This window comes from Pristis pectinata, chromosome 35, assembly GCF_009764475.1.
Source record: "Pristis pectinata isolate sPriPec2 chromosome 35, sPriPec2.1.pri, whole genome shotgun sequence".
NCBI lineage: Eukaryota > Metazoa > Chordata > Chondrichthyes > Rhinopristiformes > Pristidae > Pristis > Pristis pectinata.
Window position 1 is genome coordinate 13,182,867 of NC_067439.1, and position 21,798 is coordinate 13,204,664.

The 21,798-nt window shown below is 43.3% G+C and overlaps 1 protein-coding gene across 1 annotated transcript in view; it reads right to left on the minus strand.

Moving 5' to 3' along the window:
• LOC127586261 (mitogen-activated protein kinase-binding protein 1-like) overlaps window positions 1-21,798 on the minus strand; it is an 82,030-nt gene that overhangs the window by 51,350 nt on the left and 8,882 nt on the right. The window contains exon 2 of the mRNA XM_052044066.1: window positions 5,330-5,421. Coding sequence (XP_051900026.1) covers window positions 5,330-5,421 — 92 coding nt within the window. The remainder of the gene's footprint in view (window positions 1-5,329; window positions 5,422-21,798) is intronic.

A 21,798-nucleotide genomic window follows, 5' to 3' on the forward strand; every position in this document is an offset into this window, starting at 1 on the left:
ACAGGTATTTGTGTGTGGACGACCACGATTCGAATGCTTTTCGGGGTGAGGAAGTCACTACCGAGTAAACACTGAAGTGTCGTTTGGGTTCCATCGTGGAACATTTGGATTTCATATGTACTCTCTCTATGTTTCTCTACGTCTACGTCTTATCTTCAGACAACTGTGGTTGTTGAAGAAGCCCTTGCTCATGTTTCACCTTATGGCTTGCGGAACTGAACTTTAAGAACCATTCCGGAACTGGGAGTTTTGGACTTTGCCACACCCACACACGAAGAGTTTAGTTTTGGGGTTAACGTTCGAGGTTTAACATTTTTGAATTCTAACATACTAACATTTTTACTTTTATTTTCCGTATTATCATAAGTAGTGATTAATAAAATAGTTTTTAACACTGAATCATGCTCAGTGTGTTTCTTTTGTTGCTGGTTTGTGACAGGTTTCCTCCCACATCCCAAAGACCTGTAGGCTGGGTTAATTGGCCACTAAATTGCCCCTAACATGTAGGTAAGTGGTAAATTTTCTTTTTTTTTGGGGGGTGTGGTGGAAAGGAGAGAGAAGGAGAAGAAAATGGGTTTAATGTGGGAAAAGTTCAAGGGTAGCCGATGGTTGGTGCTAACTTGGTGGGCTGAGGGGCCCCGTTTCCCAGATGTCTCTACAATTCTGGGCTGAAAAATGGTAGATTGAATCTAATGCAGACAAGTGAGAGTTGTTCAACTTTAGGAGGACAAACCAGGGTAAGACTTACACAGTGAATGGTATGGCTCTAAGGTGTGCAGTAGAACAAAGGGACCTGGGAACATAGATCCATAGTTCCTTGAAAGTGATGTCTCAGGTAGATAGGGTTGTAAAGAGAGCTTTTGGCACTTCGGCCTTCATAAATCAGGGCATTGAGTACAGGAGTTGGGATGTTATGTTTAAGTTGTAGAAGATGTTGGTGTATTGTGTGCAGTTCCGGTCACCTACCTACAGGAACCATGTCAATAAGCTTGAAAGAGTGCAGAGAAAATTTACAAGGATGTTGCTGGGACTTGAGGACCTGAGTTATAGGGAAAGGTTGAATAGGTTAGGACTTTATTCCCTGGAGTGCAGGAGAGTGAGGGGAGATCTTATAGAGGTATACAAAATTATGAGGGGTATAGATAGGGTGAATGTATATAGGCTTCCTCCCCCCTCCCCCCAAGGCTGGGTGAGGCTAGAACTAGAGGACATAGGTTTAGAGTGAAAGGTGAAATATACAAGGGGGATCAGAGGGGAAACTTCTTCACTCAGAGGGTGGTGAGTGTGGAACAAGCTGCCAGCAGAAGTGGTAGATTGCAACATTCAATTGTAACATTCAAGAGAGGTTTGGGTAGGTACATGGATGTGAGGGGTTTGGAGGGAAATGGTCCGGGTACAGGTAGGTGGGACTAGGCAGAAGATCAGCTTGGCATGGACTAGGTGGGCTGAAGGGCCTGTTTCTGTGCTGTAGTATTCTATGACTCTAAAAACATATCCCTCAGATCTCCTTAAAACTCCTTCCCGTCAACTTAAACTTATTCCTTCTTGTTTTTGATACCCCTACCATGGGAAAAAAGATAGTCTATCTACACCTCTCATAATCTTATACACTTCTATCAGGTCACCCGTCAGCCTCCTTCACTCCAGGGAAAACATGTCCAGCCTATCCAGCAACATTCTGGTGAATCTCCTCTGCACAACCACATCCTTCCCATAGTGTGGCAACCAGAACCACAGACAATACTCCAAGTGTGGCCTAACCAGTGTTTTGTAAAGTTGCAATAACATCCATATTCTTGTATTCTATGCCTTGACTTATGAAGGCAAGCATGCCATATTCCTTCTTCACCACCCTATCTACCTGTGTTGCCACTTTCAGGGAACTATGGACTTGGACCCCTGGGTCTCTGTTCATCAACATTTCTTAGTGCTCTATCATTTACTGGACAGGTCCTACCCCATTTGACTTCTTGAAATGCATCACCTCACACTCAACAGGATTAAATTCCATTTGCCCTCCTTGCTGTCCAGAACACTACCAATTTTCACATCATCCACAAACATAGTAATTATGCTTTCTACATTCCCATCCAAGTTGTTAATATACATCACAAACAAAGGTGCCAACACCAAGGCCTATAGTATACCACTAATCACAAACTTCCAATGAGAAAACACCAATCCAACTTTGGATCTAATTAGCCAGCTCACCTTGGATCCCTTAACCTACCGGACCAGCCTAACAAGTCAGACTTTGTCAAATGCCTTACTCAAGTCCATACAGACAACATCTACTGCACACTTTCATTAATCTCCTCAAAAAACAATCAAATTAATGAGGCAGGATTTTCCCTGCACAAGGCCATACTAACCATCTCAAAATCAGTCCCTATCTTTCCAAATGTACATCAATCCCTTCCCTTAGAATTCTCCAATAAGTTCCCTACTTCTAATGCAAGACTCACTGGCCTATAGCTACCGACTTATCCCTGCTGTCCTTAAATGAAGGAGATTAGCTATCCTCTAGTCTTCTGGTACATCTGTGGCTAACAAAGATGCGAAAATGGATAAGATCTATCCCAGAATGTTACGAGAAACAAGAGGCCCCAGCAATCTCCTCTTGTTTCTCATAACATTCTGGGATAGATTTTATCCAGCACTGAGGATTTATCCATCCTTGTGTTCCAAGGCACCTAACGCCACAACTTTCTTAATACTGACATGCTCCAGACTATCAATGTATCCCTCCCTGAACGTATTATCCTTTATGTCCTCTTCCCTGGTGAATACAGACATTCTCAGTTACACATTTCAAGTTTCATAACTTTATTGCAGTTTGCGACTGAGCACTCTTCATTACATCCAGATTGATCCACATACATACCCAAATCACGCTGAAAGTTTTCCCATAGTGAGAAGGGATCAAAATAATCACACATGCTAGCTAGAAAGCCCTCATCTATATTAGAATGCTTCTCAAAATCAAATATCCATGTAGTAGGGTAGACCAGCATTCAAATTCCTGAGTAGTTCATTTAAGAAAACACTTATAAAACAATGATCTAGTGACTTGAAATCAGTCTGTACAATAGTTTGACAGGTGTACTGCAGAATATCAAGATTAAACATCACAGACTCTAAAATTTAAATAATATTTTTTTAAAAATAAGGACAACTAGGTTACCATAATAATTGCAATTTATTACCTTTTACAAAACCACCCTTTTTTTGGGTTAATTCAACACATTTTAAAAAAGCAACAGACTAAAATCCTGAACCAAACTTTCATTTAAGTTGCTAGTATTTTGGCACATTACTGGGAGACAGAATTCTTCATTATTTTTAAACAGTTGGCAACACCATTCTAATTAAACGGCAGAAAGAAAACATTATTTAAGGTTAAAACACAAGGATATTTAAAGCTGATGGCAAGCCATTAGATTGGCCAGCTAGAGAATCAAATCTGTATAAAATTAACTTATTTTCCAACCCATTGAAATTACATTTACTTTCTTTGCATAGGATTACAATTTTCTACATGAATGCAGTTCTCACCAATTACTTCACTCTATACTCTTGACAGCCTTTCATTGGTGCATGTTTATCAATTAACACTGGAGTACTAGTTTAGCTATAGGGTTCAGAAATAAGTTTAAATTTTGTAGCATACCAACTATATTGCATAGCTTGCACTGATGCAAAAGACATTACAGATTCACATTAACAGCCACTTAATCCATAAGGGAAAGGTGAGAACCTGAAGTACTTTGCAGTCATATTCAAATTATAAATAGAGTCAGGAGTTTGGACCTAGGAGTCTTAATAATCACTTAAATCTGCTGAAGAGCAGTTAATCTGTCAGTGAACACAGCTTCGTTATCCCTGTATAAAAAGCAAGAGCAGACCATGTAGCTTGATGTGTTATAACTTTGGGGTCATGGTTAGCAAGTGTATATAATTAAACTGCCTCAACAGTGCAATTTCATACTCAGTATAATAATAACAACATGGAATTTTGCCTGCTCATATTACATTTCCTTACAGAGAAGATGCTCATATGGTCCGTCAAATCTCTGTTGGCTCTCAGAGCAATCCCAGCTCCATTCCCCCATTTGTTTCCCTGTAACTCATTCTTTCTCACATGCTTATCACTCCTGCCCATCCTCCGTCCTCCAAATTTCACCTGTCACCCATTAAGGGGTAATTTACAGTGGCCAATTAACCTACCAGAACATCTTTGTTATGTAGGAGAAAACCAGAGCGCCTGGGGGAAAACCCACAGTCACAGGTAGAACAATGTAAACTTCACACAGACAGCACTCAAGATCAGAATCTAAACCGTGTCAGTGAAGCCAAGAGACAGTTGCACTACTATGCTCCCAGTGCATTATTCTAATTATTCAGACTATAACCCAAGGAAAACAATGCTTATTGATTGAAAAACACAGGCATAAAACTTCATTTAAGCAATAATATGTTGTAATTATGCTCTATATTAATCACTGCATTAATCTACTATAAAAGCATCTACCACCAGACCAGAATACATGACCTGCTTCTCTGATCAACTTTTTCCCCCCACTTGGTGTGTAACAAAGCATGTCAGTATTCACCAAGGAGAAGGACATGGAAGATAGCAAGTTCAGGAAAGGATACGTTGATAGTCCAAAGTCAGCATTAAGAAGATGGATGTGTTGGATGTCTTGGAATGCATAAGGATGAATAAATCCACAATCTGCAGCCCTTTGTTGTCTCCATCTATCACCTCCCAGCCTCTGTCACTATCTCCACCTTTCCCTCCCCCACCTAACTCCATCTTCAACCCCTCCTCACATGGATCAATCTATCACTTGCCAGCTCCTGCCCATGCCTACTCTTTCAGTCCAGATGAAGGGTCTCAACCCAAAAGCTTGAATGTCCATTTCCGTCCAGAAATGCTGCTTCACCCACTGAATTCCTCCAGCAGCTTGTTTTTTTTGTACATTCATTTTCTCTATCCAAGTATCTATGCCAAATAGGCAATGTTTTCTGTACTTCTAACCTGAAATATCCATCACTGTATTCAGCCTTTTCCAACTTTAAAAATCTCCCAGGTGCCACCAGAACTTGCTATCATTGCTGAGAACTATTCTTTTGTACAGCAATAAAAATACAATGCTGGCAAGAAGAGGCAAAAAAATGACCAGGCATGAAGCCAATAATCTTAGAGCCTAGGTTGAATGGGCAGATTCTTGAGAATCATCTTAAAAAGACCTCATTATACCCATCAACTGCCTTAATTGTCATTCATGCATTTCCCCACAAAACCTGGGTCTACTTTGTCACTTACCCTGCTGGATATGCCACTAATCCTGTGGTCAAATCACAGGCTAAACTACTGCTGCTGGATGCTGTAATCCCAAGGACTTTGTCCAGTGTAATCTGGAAGAAAAACAAAATAGCAAAACATCCAGATTACTTTATTGGTATTATCAGAAATTGTATTTTGACGAAGCACCAAAAAGAAAACAATATTAAAACTAGCACATAGTTCCACTACATCATATTTATAATCAAGGATGCAATTTTAAATATTTATCCCTTCCCAAAAATCACAAATCAGGTTAAAAATGCATTTATAGGAATGGAATTAAGATGGGTGACGATATGAAAGTAGAAAGGTGAAGGATAATCAGATTTCAATGGCCTCACCAAATAGATGACACAAAATTGTTTAGTATTAAAAATTGATTGCACTGCTGCTATAATACATACAATCTGCAAAAAGGGAAGAAAAAGTTAATCATTGATCGTGATGGAATTGTTATCAAGCTGAAGGCCACTTTGCAAATTGAATATGCTCTCTCCCAGACTTACAATGACTTTCAGGATTCAGAATGACTTGATTCCACTTTGGCTTTGTGGGTTCCAAGGTGCCTAACAAGGGCAATATGGGAAATGCAGACAGAGCAGAAGAAAACTGACAGGGCCAGTGGGTGGGTAAGTGGCAAAGTGGTGCACTCCTTCTGCTGCTTATGGCAGGCTTCTCTTTGCATAGCCAAGGTTCTCAATACCATTCTGAATGATTCTGCTCCACTTTGAACAGTCACGTGCCAGTGAATCAAGAGTCAACAGGATTTGCATTTGTGATTTTGAGAATATCCTCAAATCTTTTCTTCTGTTCACTTGGTAATCTCTTCCCACAAGCAAACTTGGAAGTGTCCGTTTCAGGAGTCTGGCATCAGCATGCCAATGATGCATCCTGCTAATGTAGCCAACTGAAAGTAACTAGGCCCTTGATGGTGGGAACATTGGGGATCCTGATATTGGTTTGCCTATCCTTCCAGCAAACTTGGAGGATTTGTAGAGACAGCACTGGTACTTTTCAGTGCCTTGAGATGTCTGCTGTAGGTAGTCTAGCTGTCAGGAGAAGGAGTCTGGTGACAGACTGAGGTTTAGTCAGCCTCCTGAAGGATCTCAGTGTCCTCCTCGCAGTCCACACTGCTACTTTGCTTTGCATCATTTCATGTAATGGAGCAATCCTGTCAGCTCCATTTCCCTACTCTTTCCTTGTAGCCCTTTGCTTATCCAATTTCCCTTTTGTTAGCCCCAATTATAAGTTTGGTGGGTGGAAAAGAAATCAATGAGCTCTATATGAAAGAGTAGGGCATTCAGCCCCTCACACCTACTCCATATTTCAGTAAGATTATGGCTGATTTTTTTTTTAACTGCACCTTCTCCAAGTCACTTAATATACAAAAAAGTGATCCATCTGCCTTAAATATACACAGCGACCAAGTCTCCACAGCCCTTTTGACTAATGAATTCCAAAAGAACGTAGAACATTACAGCACAGTACAGGCCCTTCAGCCCATGATGTTGTGCCAACATTTTATCCTGCTCTAAGATCTATCTAACCCTTCCCTCCCACATAGACCTCCATTTCTCTATCATTCACGTGCCTATCCAAGAGTCTCGTAAACGTCCCTAATGTATCTGCCTCCACCACCTCTGCCGGCAGTGCGATCCATGCACCCACCACCGTGTGAAAAAAAACAACTTGCCTCTGACATTTTTCTCCCCCACCAATACCTTCCTCTAATCACTTTAAAATTATACCCCCCTTATGTAAGCCATTTTCATCCTGGGAAAAAGTCTGATTGTTCACTCGATCTATGCCTCTTATCATCTTTGTACACCTCTATCGAAAGTCACCTCTCCTCCTCCTCCGCTCCAAGGAGAAAAGCCCTAGTTCACTCAACCTATCCTCATAAGACATGCTCTCCAATCCAGGCAGTATCCTGGTAAATCTCCTCTGCACCCTTTCTAAAGCTTCCACATCCTTCCTATAATGAGGCAACCAGAACTGAACACAATAGTCCAAGTGTGGTCTAACCAGAGTTTTATAGAACTGCAACATTACCTCACGGCTCGTGAACTCAATACCCCGACCAAGGAAGGCCAACACACCATACGCCTTCGTCACAACCCTTTCAACCTGCTTGGCAACCTTCAGGGATCTATGGACGTGGACCCCAAGATCCCTCTGTTCCTCCACACTGCTGAGAGTTCTGCCATTAACCTTGTATTCTGCCTTCAAATTCAATCTTCCAAAGTGCATCATTTCACACTTTTTTGGGTTGAACATCTGCCACTTCTCTGGGTTGAACATCTGCCACTTCTCAGCCCAACTCTGCATCCTATTAATGTCTTGTAGTAACCTACAGCAACCTTCTACACTATCCACACCACCAACCTTTGTATCATCTGCAAACTTACTAATCCACCCTTCCACATCCTCATCCAAGTCATTTATAAAAATCACAGAGCAGGGGTCCCAGAGCATATCCCTGCAGAACACCACTGGTCACTGACCTCCAGGCAGAATACACTCCATCTACCACCACCCTCTGTCTTCTATGGGCAAGCCAGTTCTGAATCCACACAGCCAAGTTTTCCTGGATCCAATGCCTCCTGACTTCCTGAATGAGCCTTCCATGAGGAACCTTATCAAACACCTTACTGAAATCCATATACACCACTTCCACTGCTTGACTTTCAATGTGCTTTGTCACATCCTCAAAGAACGCAAATCAGGCTTGTGAAGCATATCCTGCCCATCACAAAGCCATGCGGACTGTCACTAATCAGCCTATGCTTCTCTAAATACCCATAAATCCTGTCTCTGAGAATCTTCTCCAGTAATTTGCCCACCACTGAAGTAAGGACTCACTAGCCTGTAATTCCAGGGTTATCCCTACTCGCTTTCTTGAACAAAGGAATCTGGATTTGTTGACATACACCAAAACCATCAGATATTGAAACAAAACCAATGATAACTTTCTGGGGAAAAAAGTTCAGGAAACCAGGACATAAGCAGTCTGGGTGGAGATGAACAGCAAAATCAAGCAGCAACCATGCAAATGTAGTTTAGGCTCCTAACTGTAACCATAGTAGGACAGAGCATAAAGGGAGAAATAGTGGGAGCTTGACAGAAGACAGCAATGATATCGGGGATTTAATCTATATATAGACTAGAAAAATCAGATGGGTATAGGTAACCTCAATTAGTCCACAGAGCATTTTCTGGATAGTTTTACAACAGTATGTTCTGGATCCAACCAGAGAGCAGCTATACCAGACCTGCAACAGGAGATGTTTAATGACCTCCCCAAAGGTATCAGCATTTACAATTCACAAGGTTGTGTCCAATACTATTACGCTAAACTTAATTTACGCTAAACTGTGGGGGCACAAAAGTAAAACTAGCCAAGGGGAACTGGCAAATTAAGGAATCAGACAATCAAGATGCAGTGACTAATAGCTATGGGGGTCTTTCAGAATACACAAAATAGATACATTTCAGTAAAAAAATATTCGAAGGGGAGAATGCACCATCCACGTTTAAATAAAGAATATCAAACAAAGAAAAAAAGCATACAATTTTACAAAGATGGGTAGTAGAACAGGAGACAGGACAAAATATAAAAACAGCAAGGGATGGCTAAAAAGGAAATAAATTTGAGTACAAAACGTAGCCAGCCAGAAATATTAAACTAGCTTGTAAGAGTTATGAGGGATTTAGAAAAAAAAGTGAGTTTTGGGCCTATAGAGTGTGAATATGGGCAAACTAATAACTGAAAACAAGGAGAAGGCAGATGAATTAAACTGATACTTTGCATCAATCTTTACAGAATACAAGCAACATCTCAGAGATCGCTGCAAACTGGGAATTGGGATGAACTTGGGAAAACTACAATCACCAGGAAAGCAGAAATGAGCAAATTATTGGATTTGCAGGTTGACAAGTCTCCAGGCTCCGATGGACTTCATCATCATTCTTCTTATAAGTGGCTAGTGAGATGGTCGATGCGTGGATTTTAATTTCACAAAATTCCCTAGATTAGGGTAGGTTCTGTTCAATTGGAAGATAGCAATTGTAACTCCTTTATTCAGAGGGAGACAAATAAAAATCAGTTGGCTTAACACCAATGTTTCCTTATGGTTTTCCTCTATGTCAATCAGCTTGAGTCTATGCTGGCTTACCAAATAATTCCAGAAATTGTCTGTAACCCATGCCATCAACTCCCTACAAATTCTACCACTTATTAATACACCAGGGAAAATTAGAGTGACCAAACCAGTCTTTGGGATGTGGGAGGAAATTGAAACACCAAGCAGCCCATGCAGTCACAGGGAGAACATGCAAACTACATGCAGACAGCATCCAAAGTCAGGGATGAACCTGGATCACAGCACTGAGGCAACAGCTCTGCTTGCTGTGCCAATAATCAAGGAAAGTGTCGGAAACTATTAATAATCTTACATCAGGAAACAATTAAAAGTCAATCATGTTTGACCAATTTATTGGAGTTTTGTGAAGAATTCACATGGGTTTTAAATTATATTTCTATTTCCAGCAGGCATTTGAGTATATAATGTACTGCATCACAGTTGTTGCAGAAAATGGCGTTAGAAAGCAACATGGATGGGGTAGAAAATTGGCTGGCTTAAAGAAGCAATTGGTATAAATAAGTCTTCATCCAGTTGGCATGATACAACTACTTGCGTGCCACAGGGAACAGTATTGGGGCCACACCTTTTACAATTACATAAATAACAGATGAACTCTCCAAATAGCATGGTTGCTACAAGTGCTGACGACACAAAGATAGGCTGGAAATAAGTCATTAAGAGGACCAGGCTAAGAGAGACAAATACATTCAGCAAGTGTGCAAAGATTTGATGTGGGAAAATGTAAAATGGGCAGTTGAATACAGAAGAAAAGTTATGCTTCAGTAATGCAAGGCATTGGTGAGACCTTATGTGAAGTAATGTTCACTGTAACTGACACAGAAGAGGAGCAAGGCCAGCATAGATCAGCCACGAACATATTGAATGGCAGAGCAGGCTTGATGGACCTGGTGGTCTACTCCTGCTCTTATCTTCTTGTACTCATTTTAGTCTCCTTATTTTAGGGAAAGTGTTAATACATTGAGAGCAGATCAGAAAGGCTTACTAGGCTGTTACCTAAACTGAGCAGGTTGTCTTACAAGGGAAGGAAAGGCAAAGATCCCAAAGGGTCTTGGAAAGATGGGTGTGGAGCGGACTATTCCTCCATGGGATAATACAGAACAAATCAATCACTGTTTTAAAATAAGGATTGACCCATTTAAGACAGATAAGATGAAATTTTCTCTGACAGCCCCAAATCTTTAGAGCTCTTCCTCAGTCCAATGAAAGCATAGCTTTGTATATTTTAACGCAAAGGGAGATAGGTTTTTGATACGCAAGGGGGTGAAATGTTACCACCAGTAGGAATGCAACCTCAAACCTGAAATCAGATATCCTGGTTAGCAAGAAAAAAGAGTGGTGTGTTGCCACAGGGATTGAACTTTTTGTGGCGGCCTGCACACGCGGAACTCGAACTGCCATTGGGCGCATGGCGCGGAAGCGCGTCTTGAACTATCTCCCAGGGATGGACCTTCTGGGAACGTTCTGACATAGTCGGGGCCCGCGCATTGGCAGGGTCTTGTGGGTAGAGTTTATTGGCGCGCTTTTGTGTGGTTGAAGTAAAGTTTCTGGAGATCAGCTCTCTCTGCCTCCATGTCGTTTCTTCCATAGCGCGCCGCAATCAGCTACATATTGGTGACCCCAACATTCCAGATGGCATCTGGAACAAACGACTCAGTGCCCAGCCATGAGTTCCAGCAACTCACACAGCGCAGTTGCTCTGAAGCTCCCGACTTTCTGGGCCACTCAGCCCCAAGTTTGGTTCAAGCAGGCTGAGGCCCAGTTTGCCAGAGACATTACATCGGACGCCACGAGGTACTACTACGTGGTCAGCACGCTCGACCAGGACACAGCAGGCTGGATCATCGACTTCCTGTGCCGGCCATCAACAGAGGACAGGTACCCTGGGATTAAGGCGCTCCTGCTCCGTACTTTCGGACTTTCCCACCGCGAGTGAGCCGCGTGGCTCCTACACTTGGACGGTCTGGGCGACCGCACGCCATCCAAGCTCATGAACGATATGCTGGCGCTCATGAATGGCCATAAACCATGCCTTTTGTTTGAGCAGTTGTTCCTTGAACAACTGCCAGAGGACATTCGCCTCCTCCTCGCAAGTGAGGATTTCAGCGACCCAATTGGGTTCGCGGCCAAAGCAGACGTCCTTTGGCAGAGCAAGCAACGTGGAGCAGCCTTCATCGGCCTGGCCACGACCGTGCAGCCCAAAGCCTAGGCCCCGCAACCAAAGCCATCAAGACCCACTGGGGAGAAGGACGAAGCTTCGGAACAGTGGTGTTTCTTCCACCGAAGATGGGGTTCAGGCGTGTGCCGCTGCCATTCACCATGTGCCTTCCCGGGAAATGCCGGGGTCCAGCCATGGCTAATGGCTACAGCTGGCCACTGAGACAGCCTCCTCTACCTCTGGGACCAACACTCCGGGCGGCGCTTCCTGGTAGACACCGGGGCCGAAGTCAGCGTACTTCCCCCCTCGAACATGGACACTCGTAACGTGGTCCCAGTCCCCGAGCTCACCGCTGCAAACGGCGCCAGTATTCAAACATACGGCTCGCAAACCATCCCACTGCGTTTCGGGTCCAGCCGTTTCACTTGGACTTTCACATTGGCAGCAGTATCGCAGCCATTACTAGGGGCAGATTTCCTACGGGCCAACTGCCTCCTGGTTGACCTGAAAGGCCGGCGTTTGGTCCACACCAAGACATTCCAGACTTCCCAACTTGGAGGAGCCAAGCTACCGGCCCACCACCTGGATTCCATGACCCTCTCAGGTAACGAATTCGCCAGGGTGTTGGTGGAATTTCCTCCATAGTCACCCCGCAGTTCTCCACGGCCAACCCCAAGCACGGCGTGCAGCACCACATTCCCACGCAAGGACCGCCGCTGCACGCCTGAGCTCGCAGGCTCCCACTTGACAAGCTCCAACTTGCCGAGGAGGAGGAGTTCCATAAGATGGAGGAGATGGGAATCGTCCGCTGCTCTGACAGCCCGTGGGCATCCCCACTGCACGTGGTGCCCAAGTCTGCAGGAGGGTAGAGGCCCAACAGGAGGCTCAATGACACCACAACCGCTGACAGATACCCGGTGCCCCACATCCAGGATTTCACGGTGAACCTGCACGGAGCGACCATCTTCTCGAAGGTCGACCCAGTCCAGGGATACCATCAGATCCCAGTGCACCCCAACGACGTGCCCAAAACAGCCCTCATCACCCCGTTCGGCTTGTTCGAATTCCTGAGGATGCCTTTCAGTCTCAAGAATGCAGCCCAAACTTTCCAAAGGCTCATGGACTCGGTGGGACACGGCCTGGATTTTGTTTTCATTTACTTGGACGATATCCTGGTGGCCAGCAGTTCACGCCAAGAACACGTGGCACATTTGCGCCAGCTCTGCCAGCACCTAAGCAACCACAGACTGGCAATCAACCCAGCGGTGCCAGTTCAGGCTGACGGAGATCGACTTCTTGGGCCACAGGGTTAACCGACATGGCACAGTCCCCCTACCGGACAAGGTCCAGGCCGTCCGCCAGTTCCCCAAGCCCCACATGGTCAAGGGCCTGCAGGAGTTCGTTGGGATGGTCAACTTTTATCATCAGTTCGTGCCTGCGGTGGCACACATCATGAGACCCTTGTTCAGCCTGATGGCCGGCAAGGCCAAAGAGGTGGCATGGGACGCAAAGTCCATGGAGGCGTTTGAGCAAGCCAAGGAGGCACTGGCAAAGGTGACCCTCCTAGTACATCCTAGAGTCGATGTACCCACGGCACTGACCATTGACGCTTCTGACACAGCTGTCGGCGGAGTCCTGGAGCAGCTCAAGGGCCAGTGGTGACCACTCGCTTTCTTCAGCCGGCACCTACGGCCACCAGAGGTGAAGTACAGCGCTTTTAACAGAGAGTTGCTAGCGCTCTACCTGGCTGTCCGGCATTTCCTCGAGGGAAGGGAGTTCGCCGTCTATACGGACCACAAACCCCTCACCTTCACACTGGCCAAGATATCAGATCCATGGTCAGCTCGGCAGCAGAGACACCTGTCCTTTATTTCAGAGTTCACCACGGACATCCGCCACATCACGGGGAAGAACAATGTTGTCGCCGACACACTGTCTCGCCCCTGCCTCCACTCAGCGGGCATATCATCTTCAGGCATCGACTACACAACACTGGTGGAAGCACAACAGTCGGACACCGAGATCCTGGCTTACCGCACCGCAATTTCGGGACTCCAGTTGGAGGACATCCCCATCAGCCCAGCAGCGATTCGACTCCTGTGCACTGTGTCTACTGGCAGACCCCGGCCTGTGATACCAGCAGAACGGAGGTGCCGGGTGTTCGACGTACTGCGCGACCTGGCCCACCTGTCCATCCGGGCGCCCATCAAGCTCGTAGCGGACAGATTTGTCTGGCACAGTTTGTGCAAGCAGGTCGGACACTGGACCAGGACCTGTGTACACTGCCAGACCGCCAAAGTCCAGCAGCACGTGAAGGCTCCCCTCCAGCAGTTCCAGCCTACGCACAGGAGGCTCCTACACATCCACATGGACATCGTCGGCCCCCTGCCAGTATCCCGGGGTGCCAGGTATATCTTTACCATGGTGGACAGGTTCACCAGACGGCCGGAAGCCATACCGCTGGCAGACACGTCCACTGAGCCCTGCGCCAGGACGCTCATTACGAACTGGGTCGCCAGGTTCGGCATTAGTACGGACATCACCTCCTACAGGGGAGCACAATTCACATCCGGTTTGTGGACAGCACTGGTGCAGCTCCTGGGCACTCAGCTGCATCACAGCACAGCGTACCATCCCCAGTCCAACAGTTTGGTCGAGCGGTTCCACCGGCACCTCAAGTTGGCCTTGATGGCGCGCCTCAAGGGCCCCAGCTGGACAGACAAGCTTCCCTGGGTTTTACTGGGCATCTGCACAGCCCCAAAGGGAGACCTGGGACCTCCTTGGCAGAGTTGGTCTATGGCACTCCCCGATGGTCCCGGGCGAGTTCGTACCGGGGTCCCGCAGTCTCCGGAAGAAACTCCGGCAGAGGTGCTGACAAGGCTGCGGGACAAGGTAGGGACCCTGGCACTGGTCCCGACCTCCAGGCATGGTCCCACACCAGCCTTCACCCCTAAAGACCTCCAGGACTGAGAGTATGTTTTTATTCGCAGGGGCCTGCGCAAGTCACCTCTACAGTGACCGTATGAAGGACCCTTCAAAGTGATCCGGCACAACGGATCTACGTGTGTCGTGGAGGTGGGTGGCTGGGAAGACACTTTTACAGTGGACCGCCTCAAACCAGCGCACCTGGACATTGAGCAGTCAGTGAGGGTACCACACCCCGCTGGGGTGGCCGGTCTCCTCAGCAAGCCACATGGATTGAGGGCTCCCCTTCCCTGATGGACATTTCGGGGGTGGGGGGGGTGGTGTGGCAGCCCACACACGCGGAACTCGAACCGCCATCGGGCACATGCATGGAAGTGCGTCTTGAACTACCTCCTAGGGCAGACCTTCCGGGAACGTTCTGACGTGGTCAGGGCCCGTGCGGTGGTGGGGGCTTTTGTGTGGTTGAAGTAAAGTTTCTGGAGATCAGCTCTCTCTGCCTCCACGTTGTTTCTTCCATAGTGCGCCGCGATCGGCTACATTTTTATAATTTATATAAATGCCTTCAATGAAGGTTGCTAAATTTGCTGACGAAATAAAGGCAAGTGGACTCCATGTTGTGAAAAAAGCACAAGGAGGATAGAGCAAAATGAACAAAAATCTGTAACAAAAAAGTCTAACATGATAACATATAAAATAATCAATTTTGGCAGGAGAAAAAAAAAGCAAAACCACATTATCCAAACAGTCAAAGTAGTACAAAGCTCTAGGATGCAGAGTAACCTGCATGCCCTACTGTAAGATTCACAAAAAGCTACAAGATAGCAAGGAATGAGGAAAGCCAACGATGTTATGGTTTATTGCTTTGGGAATTGAACACAAAAGTACAGGAGGTTATAGAGGACATTGGTGACACCATATCTGGAGCCATAGTGTCATACTCACAGCGAAGCAACAAGCCCAATGGCCCACTGAGTCCATCCCACATTTACACTAATCCCATTTTATTCTACCAACATTCCCAAATTCTACCATTCACCTACAAACTGGAGCAGTTTACAGTGGATAAGTAACCTACTAAATAGCAAATCTTTGGAATGTGGGAGGAAACCAGAGTATCTGGGGAGGAACCAATGCAAACTCAGGGAGTTTGCACAGGGAGAACATGCAAACTCAACACAGACAGCAGAGGTCAGGGTTGAACTCGGGTAAACTGAAACTGTGAGGCAGCAGCTACCCAGTATTCTACTCAAGGATGGATGTTAATATGTAAAAAACAGTTCAGAGAATGTTTACTAGACTAACAACTGGAATGAACAGGTCATCTTATGAGAAAAGGTTAGATTGTATCTACTAAAGTTTAGAAGAGTGCAAGGGAACTTCATTGAACATACAACCCTAAATTGGTAAATAGGAATGCAGAAGTTACATCAGGTCAGTCACAAACTAATTAGTGGATCAGGATTGAGAGGCCAAGTAGTCTACTCCTAATTCATGTTCGTTGTTGGTGGATCCAAATTCTGCAGCTACCTCCCCAACAGTACTGTGAGAATATTGTTACAGTAGAATGACTACAGCTGTTAAAGAAGACAGTTCGTTACCACCTTTTAAAGGCAGTTAGTCATGGCCAATAAATACCAGCCTTGCGAGCTATGTTCAGATCCTGAAAAACAGAGACATTGCTACAAACTGCAGGGTACCCATTGCCACCCTGATTAAAATTAGAATTCAGTATAGATCAGGAATCAAATTAGGGATCTTATCTTACAGTACAACATCAGAATGTTACTGCATCCAATGTTACTAATTATTTTGACAGTTTAACAGCAACATTCCAGGTAGAAGTCTATGGGCTCAAAATATGCAACACCACAGAAGTGGTGTCTGCAGGGATCTTTGCTGGGATCACAGTCATTGTTATGTCAACACACACACCCTAAATGTATTAGGTACAGTGTGGAAAGCTATACCAAAAATAGAAGTACAATTCCATTCTTAAGCACAAAAAAAAGTAGCTGGATTCTCGTTATTACACATGCACTGCGAGTGAGACCTAGCCAAGGAACAGGATCACTGGCTCAAACAAGAAAGAGGGTGGTAAGGAGTGGGGATGTTAGCATAGAGAGCCTTTGATACCACAAGTTAATAATCTTCAGAAGTTATTTCATCTCAGCAACTTCAAGAATGTTGTGGAAAAAAAGTATCAACATGAATCATTGTTTATTTTGAACTCAAAATATTATTAAACAAGTGGAAGTTCTCAGTTGCTATAACATCAGCTTCCACTAATTGCTAGACTTTCGAACAGTGTAATCAGCCCCCAATGAAACAATATAGCATTGTGGAGCAACAAACCACTATTAAGCTGCTGAGACCAACCGACATGCTATTTAGAAAGTTTGACTGTACTGGACCCTCTTTGTTGTTAACATCCTAATTTAGGAAGATTCAGATAGTCTTGCCAACTGTTAAGTATCTTTCCCTTATTAAGTCTCCTTCGTTTTCCATAATACAAACTTTAAGAAAATCTAGCTTGACTTGCATTTGCAGAGTTAGGTCTTTAGTAGAATTTTTGCACAGACCAAAATGGAAGTCTACGTTTCAACAGTTACTGTAATTCCTCCCAAGAACTGCAGCTAATTTTGAAATACAAATGGTTTCTTATTATGCTACAAATTCAGTGTTCAGCATGTTTAAATATCTTAGCTTTTGCTTCCAATTGATCCAAGATGTGCATCTGTACATTCACTATTATGGTATCTTCATGTCAGAATAGAAATATTTCTCTACATTAAGGCTAATTTGAAATGAAATTGGCTTCTGACTATTGTATTAATATAAATGGTCAAATATAAGCTAGCATTGTTGTATTAAGCTACCACCATTATTAGCTCTGATTTTACATTTACAGCTTGCAATAAATGACTGTACAATTTGTTCATTAAACTGTTAATTTTGCTTTTTTTTTTAAATCCTGCAAGCCAGTTACAAAAGTTGGTGACTTATGCCAAGCTGATTGTCCCTGGTTACAGCAGCCTCATACAAGATCCTTCTCCTTTCCACTTCCCCAACAAATAAAGAAAAGCCTGTTAAATATTGGCCATGAAGAACTTGAAAAGCCTGTTTTAGGGGAGGTATATCTTTCAATATATTGTTACCAGTACATACATGGGCAATCAAATGTGTCCTGTGCACAGCAATGAGATCAGCACAGTGAGGGAAATAGCTAGAGGAAGAGTCTGTCGATCAGATAGGAAACTGGTGAAAAGAAATGCTGGAATGGAGTCAGGCATTTTGAACCAGTGCTTTATACAGAGTACAAAATACACAGAAATGCTAGAAACATATTGAAACAACGAGAAACAATTAATATTTCAGGTCAATGAGATAGTAGGAGCCAATTTTTCAGAACTGATGAAAGGCCAATCAGATGTCAACTACTTCTCCCTCCACAGTTGCAGCCTGACCAACAGCGTTTTTTGTTATTATTTCATGTTTCCAGCATCTGCAGTTTTTCCACAAGCGAGGCCAAATGGCTCATTTCTGACTGTGAATGCCTCTGTAATGTTATGCACAAGAAACACCATAACATATCACCTAAGGTCCTGGGTTATATTCTATACAGTTATGACATCTTCATGAAATATAACAGGACTGCAAAGCTAAAAATTCATGATGCAAGTCAATATGCAAACGTTTCACAGTATAATCAGATTTTATTTTGACTTTTCAATAGGTACCAGCTTAAAAGAAGTTACATGCCAATTAGTCTAGCTATTTATATTTATGTAAAATATAAAACATACACACACACTAGAGTTCAAGGTTGCTTCTGCCTTTCTCCCTACAAGGCAGTTTAATTTCACAAGTTGTGGCCATTTTCCAGTACCTGTTTCAAGGAGCTAGAGGTAACTTGATGAGCAGGTGTTGAGTTTGCAACTGATGAGCAAAATCAGAGGAAACTGTACAATTTCATATGAATAATCTAGTATTCCCCACAGATATACAAGCAAAGATTCCTAAATAGTACATGCTCCCAAAATCTTGGAGTAAAGAGACAAATCAAAAGTCCCAAGAACATTAATGTGCTCCGATTGAATATGCTCCAGATGAAATTGGTCTTGTACACTGCATGGAAAAAAAAGGCCAATGAGAGGTCAGCACAAGTGAAGGTAGGAGAAATAAAGTGACAGACATCTGGAAGTGTCATTCTTGTAGACCAAATGGAAGTGTTCTGCAGAGTGATCACTCAATCTACATTTTGTTACTCCAATAGAAGAGTCTATTAGGCGAGCACCAAATCCAATAAATTAAATTGGAAGGGAAGAATCAGATGTAAACACATGAAAAAGAGAGCAGGGGAGAAATTGGCAGAAAAGTTAATGAAGTTTGAGTTCTGAGCAAGTGCAGGAAGCAGTACCAATAGTCATCATTGGAAAAAAAAACAGAGGGAGCCTGAATAGAACTGAAACACAGACAAGGACTATTCCATGTACCCAATGAAGAGACAGACAGTTTGGGCCCACGCAAGTTTCCATTGGTACAGGTTGACTAAATAAGAGCAAGTGGAGTTGGAGAAGTTGGTCAATGTAAGGAAAAGTCCAACCAGGCGATGGAGGGTGATGAAAGGGGGACCCACTGGGCCTCTGCTCAAGTGTGAAGGGCCCCTCAGGCATTTCTGGTATGGGTTGGAGTTTGAGAGGAATTGGATGTCCATGGTGATGATGAGCCATATGAGAGAAGGAAACTGTCAAAGTGGTAGCGTGTAGAACTATCACAGATATAAGTGGAAAGATAGGAAAAAAGAATAAAGTCTGTAGCACAAGACCAAGCTGAAAGATTAGGTCTACCAGAACAGCCATGCTTGTGGATCCTGGAGGAGGTAGAATGAAGTGGAATTAAGACCTGTCCTGGTTAAAATCAGTATCTGTATGGCTCTGTAACAGCAATTCAATTAGCTACCTACTCTTGGTTAATGAAATGTCTGACGCAGGGAACCCAATAATCTCAACATCATCTTTATGTATTGGTCCTAGTAGTAATTTAACTCAAAACATTTGAAATAACAACTGCTTGCAAAATAACAGATTTTTAGATTACTGGAAATAAACATTTTTGGTGGGACAAAAAAAAGGGAGAAAAGGAAGAAACAAGAGGAAGCCAGGTACAAGCATGAAACATGAAAAACTTACTTGCAGCAGCATCACAGGCATATTGCATCAGATACACATTCACAAGAAAAACAAATTAACATAATTATACCACATTATACCAGAAAGAACGCAGTTGGAACAAAATAGAAGTCCATTGTAGTGCAAAGTAGTCATATTGTTGCTATAATGAAGTAGCAATTAGGGTTGTGCATGTTGGTTCAAGAACCCAATGACTGCAGGGAAGCAGCACATTGAATGAGGGTTATTCACTGCAAATGGAAATGATATTAGGCCCAGCTACAAAATATATTTTATGTGGTCTACCCACCTTTTAAAAAGTCAAAAGAAATGGAGCACAAACCAAAGTTAAAAATACTATGCTAGTTGCAAATATTATCTTCATAAACTGAATAATGTTAAGAAACAAGAGGGGACATAATTTTAAGGGTGATTGGAGGAAGGTATAAGGGGGATGTCAGGAGTAAGTTTTTTTTAATTTACAGTGGTGGGTGTGTGGAATGCACTGCCGGCAGAGGTTGTAGGGGCAGATATGTTAGGGACATTTAAGAGACTCTTTGATAGACACATGAATGACAGAAAGATAGGGGGCTATGTGGGAGGGAAGGGTTAGGTAGATCTTAGAGCAGGATAAAATGTCGGCACAACATTGTGGGCCGAAGAGCCTGTACTATGCTGTGCTGTAGTGTTCTATGTACATTGTTAGCTGCAAAAACAGAAATAATCCACAATTCTAAAAAAGCATATTGGTAGATGCGAGAGGTCATCTCAAAGTCCCCATACAACGTAACCAAGTGGAATTTTGAAGGAACAGCATTGAAGAACTGAAAGAAAACCTGTACAGAGTTGCTAGTTGGTTACAGAAAAGCCAGTAAAAGACCTAGAAGCCCTAACTGAGCATAAAATAATCTAGAAGGCATAATAACAATTCTGAATTGTTCTTATCAGATTCAAAAAGTGTTGCAGAGCTGATTTAGGCATTGACCTTGCATTACAGTACAAATGATGTACTAAGTTAGAACTGTAAGTGCTCAGAGCAAATACATTTTATTTTATTGCATGTACATGAGAGAATAGTTTAAATACCAAGTAAACACAATGGGCATTTTAGCTCCTTGAAAAGCTATAGAAGAATCATTTTAAAGTTGCCCGCTAAACATACCTTAACTATCAAATGCTCAGTCTACATAAGAAAATGAAGATGAATAAAGCTTCCATTCTGTGTGCAATTAAAGATATTAGATTATGTCAAAAGACTTGGATGATACAAATATCTAAGCACTTTCCATTAAACTGCTGCAAAATATAACACTGAAAGCCTGTCCTTCTAAAAAGTCATCAACAACTGTCCACCCTCACAAAATACCAAAGCGCAATATAAAACCTGATGGCATATGGTGTTATTTTTAAATTATCTGAAAATGTTATAAATATGGCATTAGTGGGTTATTTATACCAGAGTTACCAGCCACAAATTGGCTACTTACACAAATTTAGTTAAAACACAAGTTCAAATTTTGTCTGTTGTGAGGTTACAATTGTAGCCAATTAATTAAGGCATACAAGAAATTTGTGGTCAAGTGTTGCTGGAGTGGATATGAATCTAAAGTATTCCTGGAACAGGAGATAACTTGTTGGTTTAAGATCAGAATCTTCTGGTTTCAAGCCACATACTAGAAGTTTAACATAAAGTCTCCAACATTTCCATGCAGTACTGCAGATCTGATGAATTTTAAGAAGAGCTATTTCTTTTAAAAAGATGAGATTAAACCAAGGCTTCATTTGCCTTGGTGATTTTTGTTCTACAAAGGTAGAGATAAGTAATGAGCCAGAATTAATACACAGATTAGCTATGATCTTCCATTTTCTTTGGAGTGGTCCTTCTCCAATTGACACTACGTGTTAACTGAGCACTCACTTTTACTTCTGAAAGCAGGATTTTATAGCATAGGAGGAAGACATTTGGCCCATCATAGCTGTGTTGGCTCTTTGAAAGCCCTCTCCAATTAAATCCACTTTTCTGCTCTTTCCCTG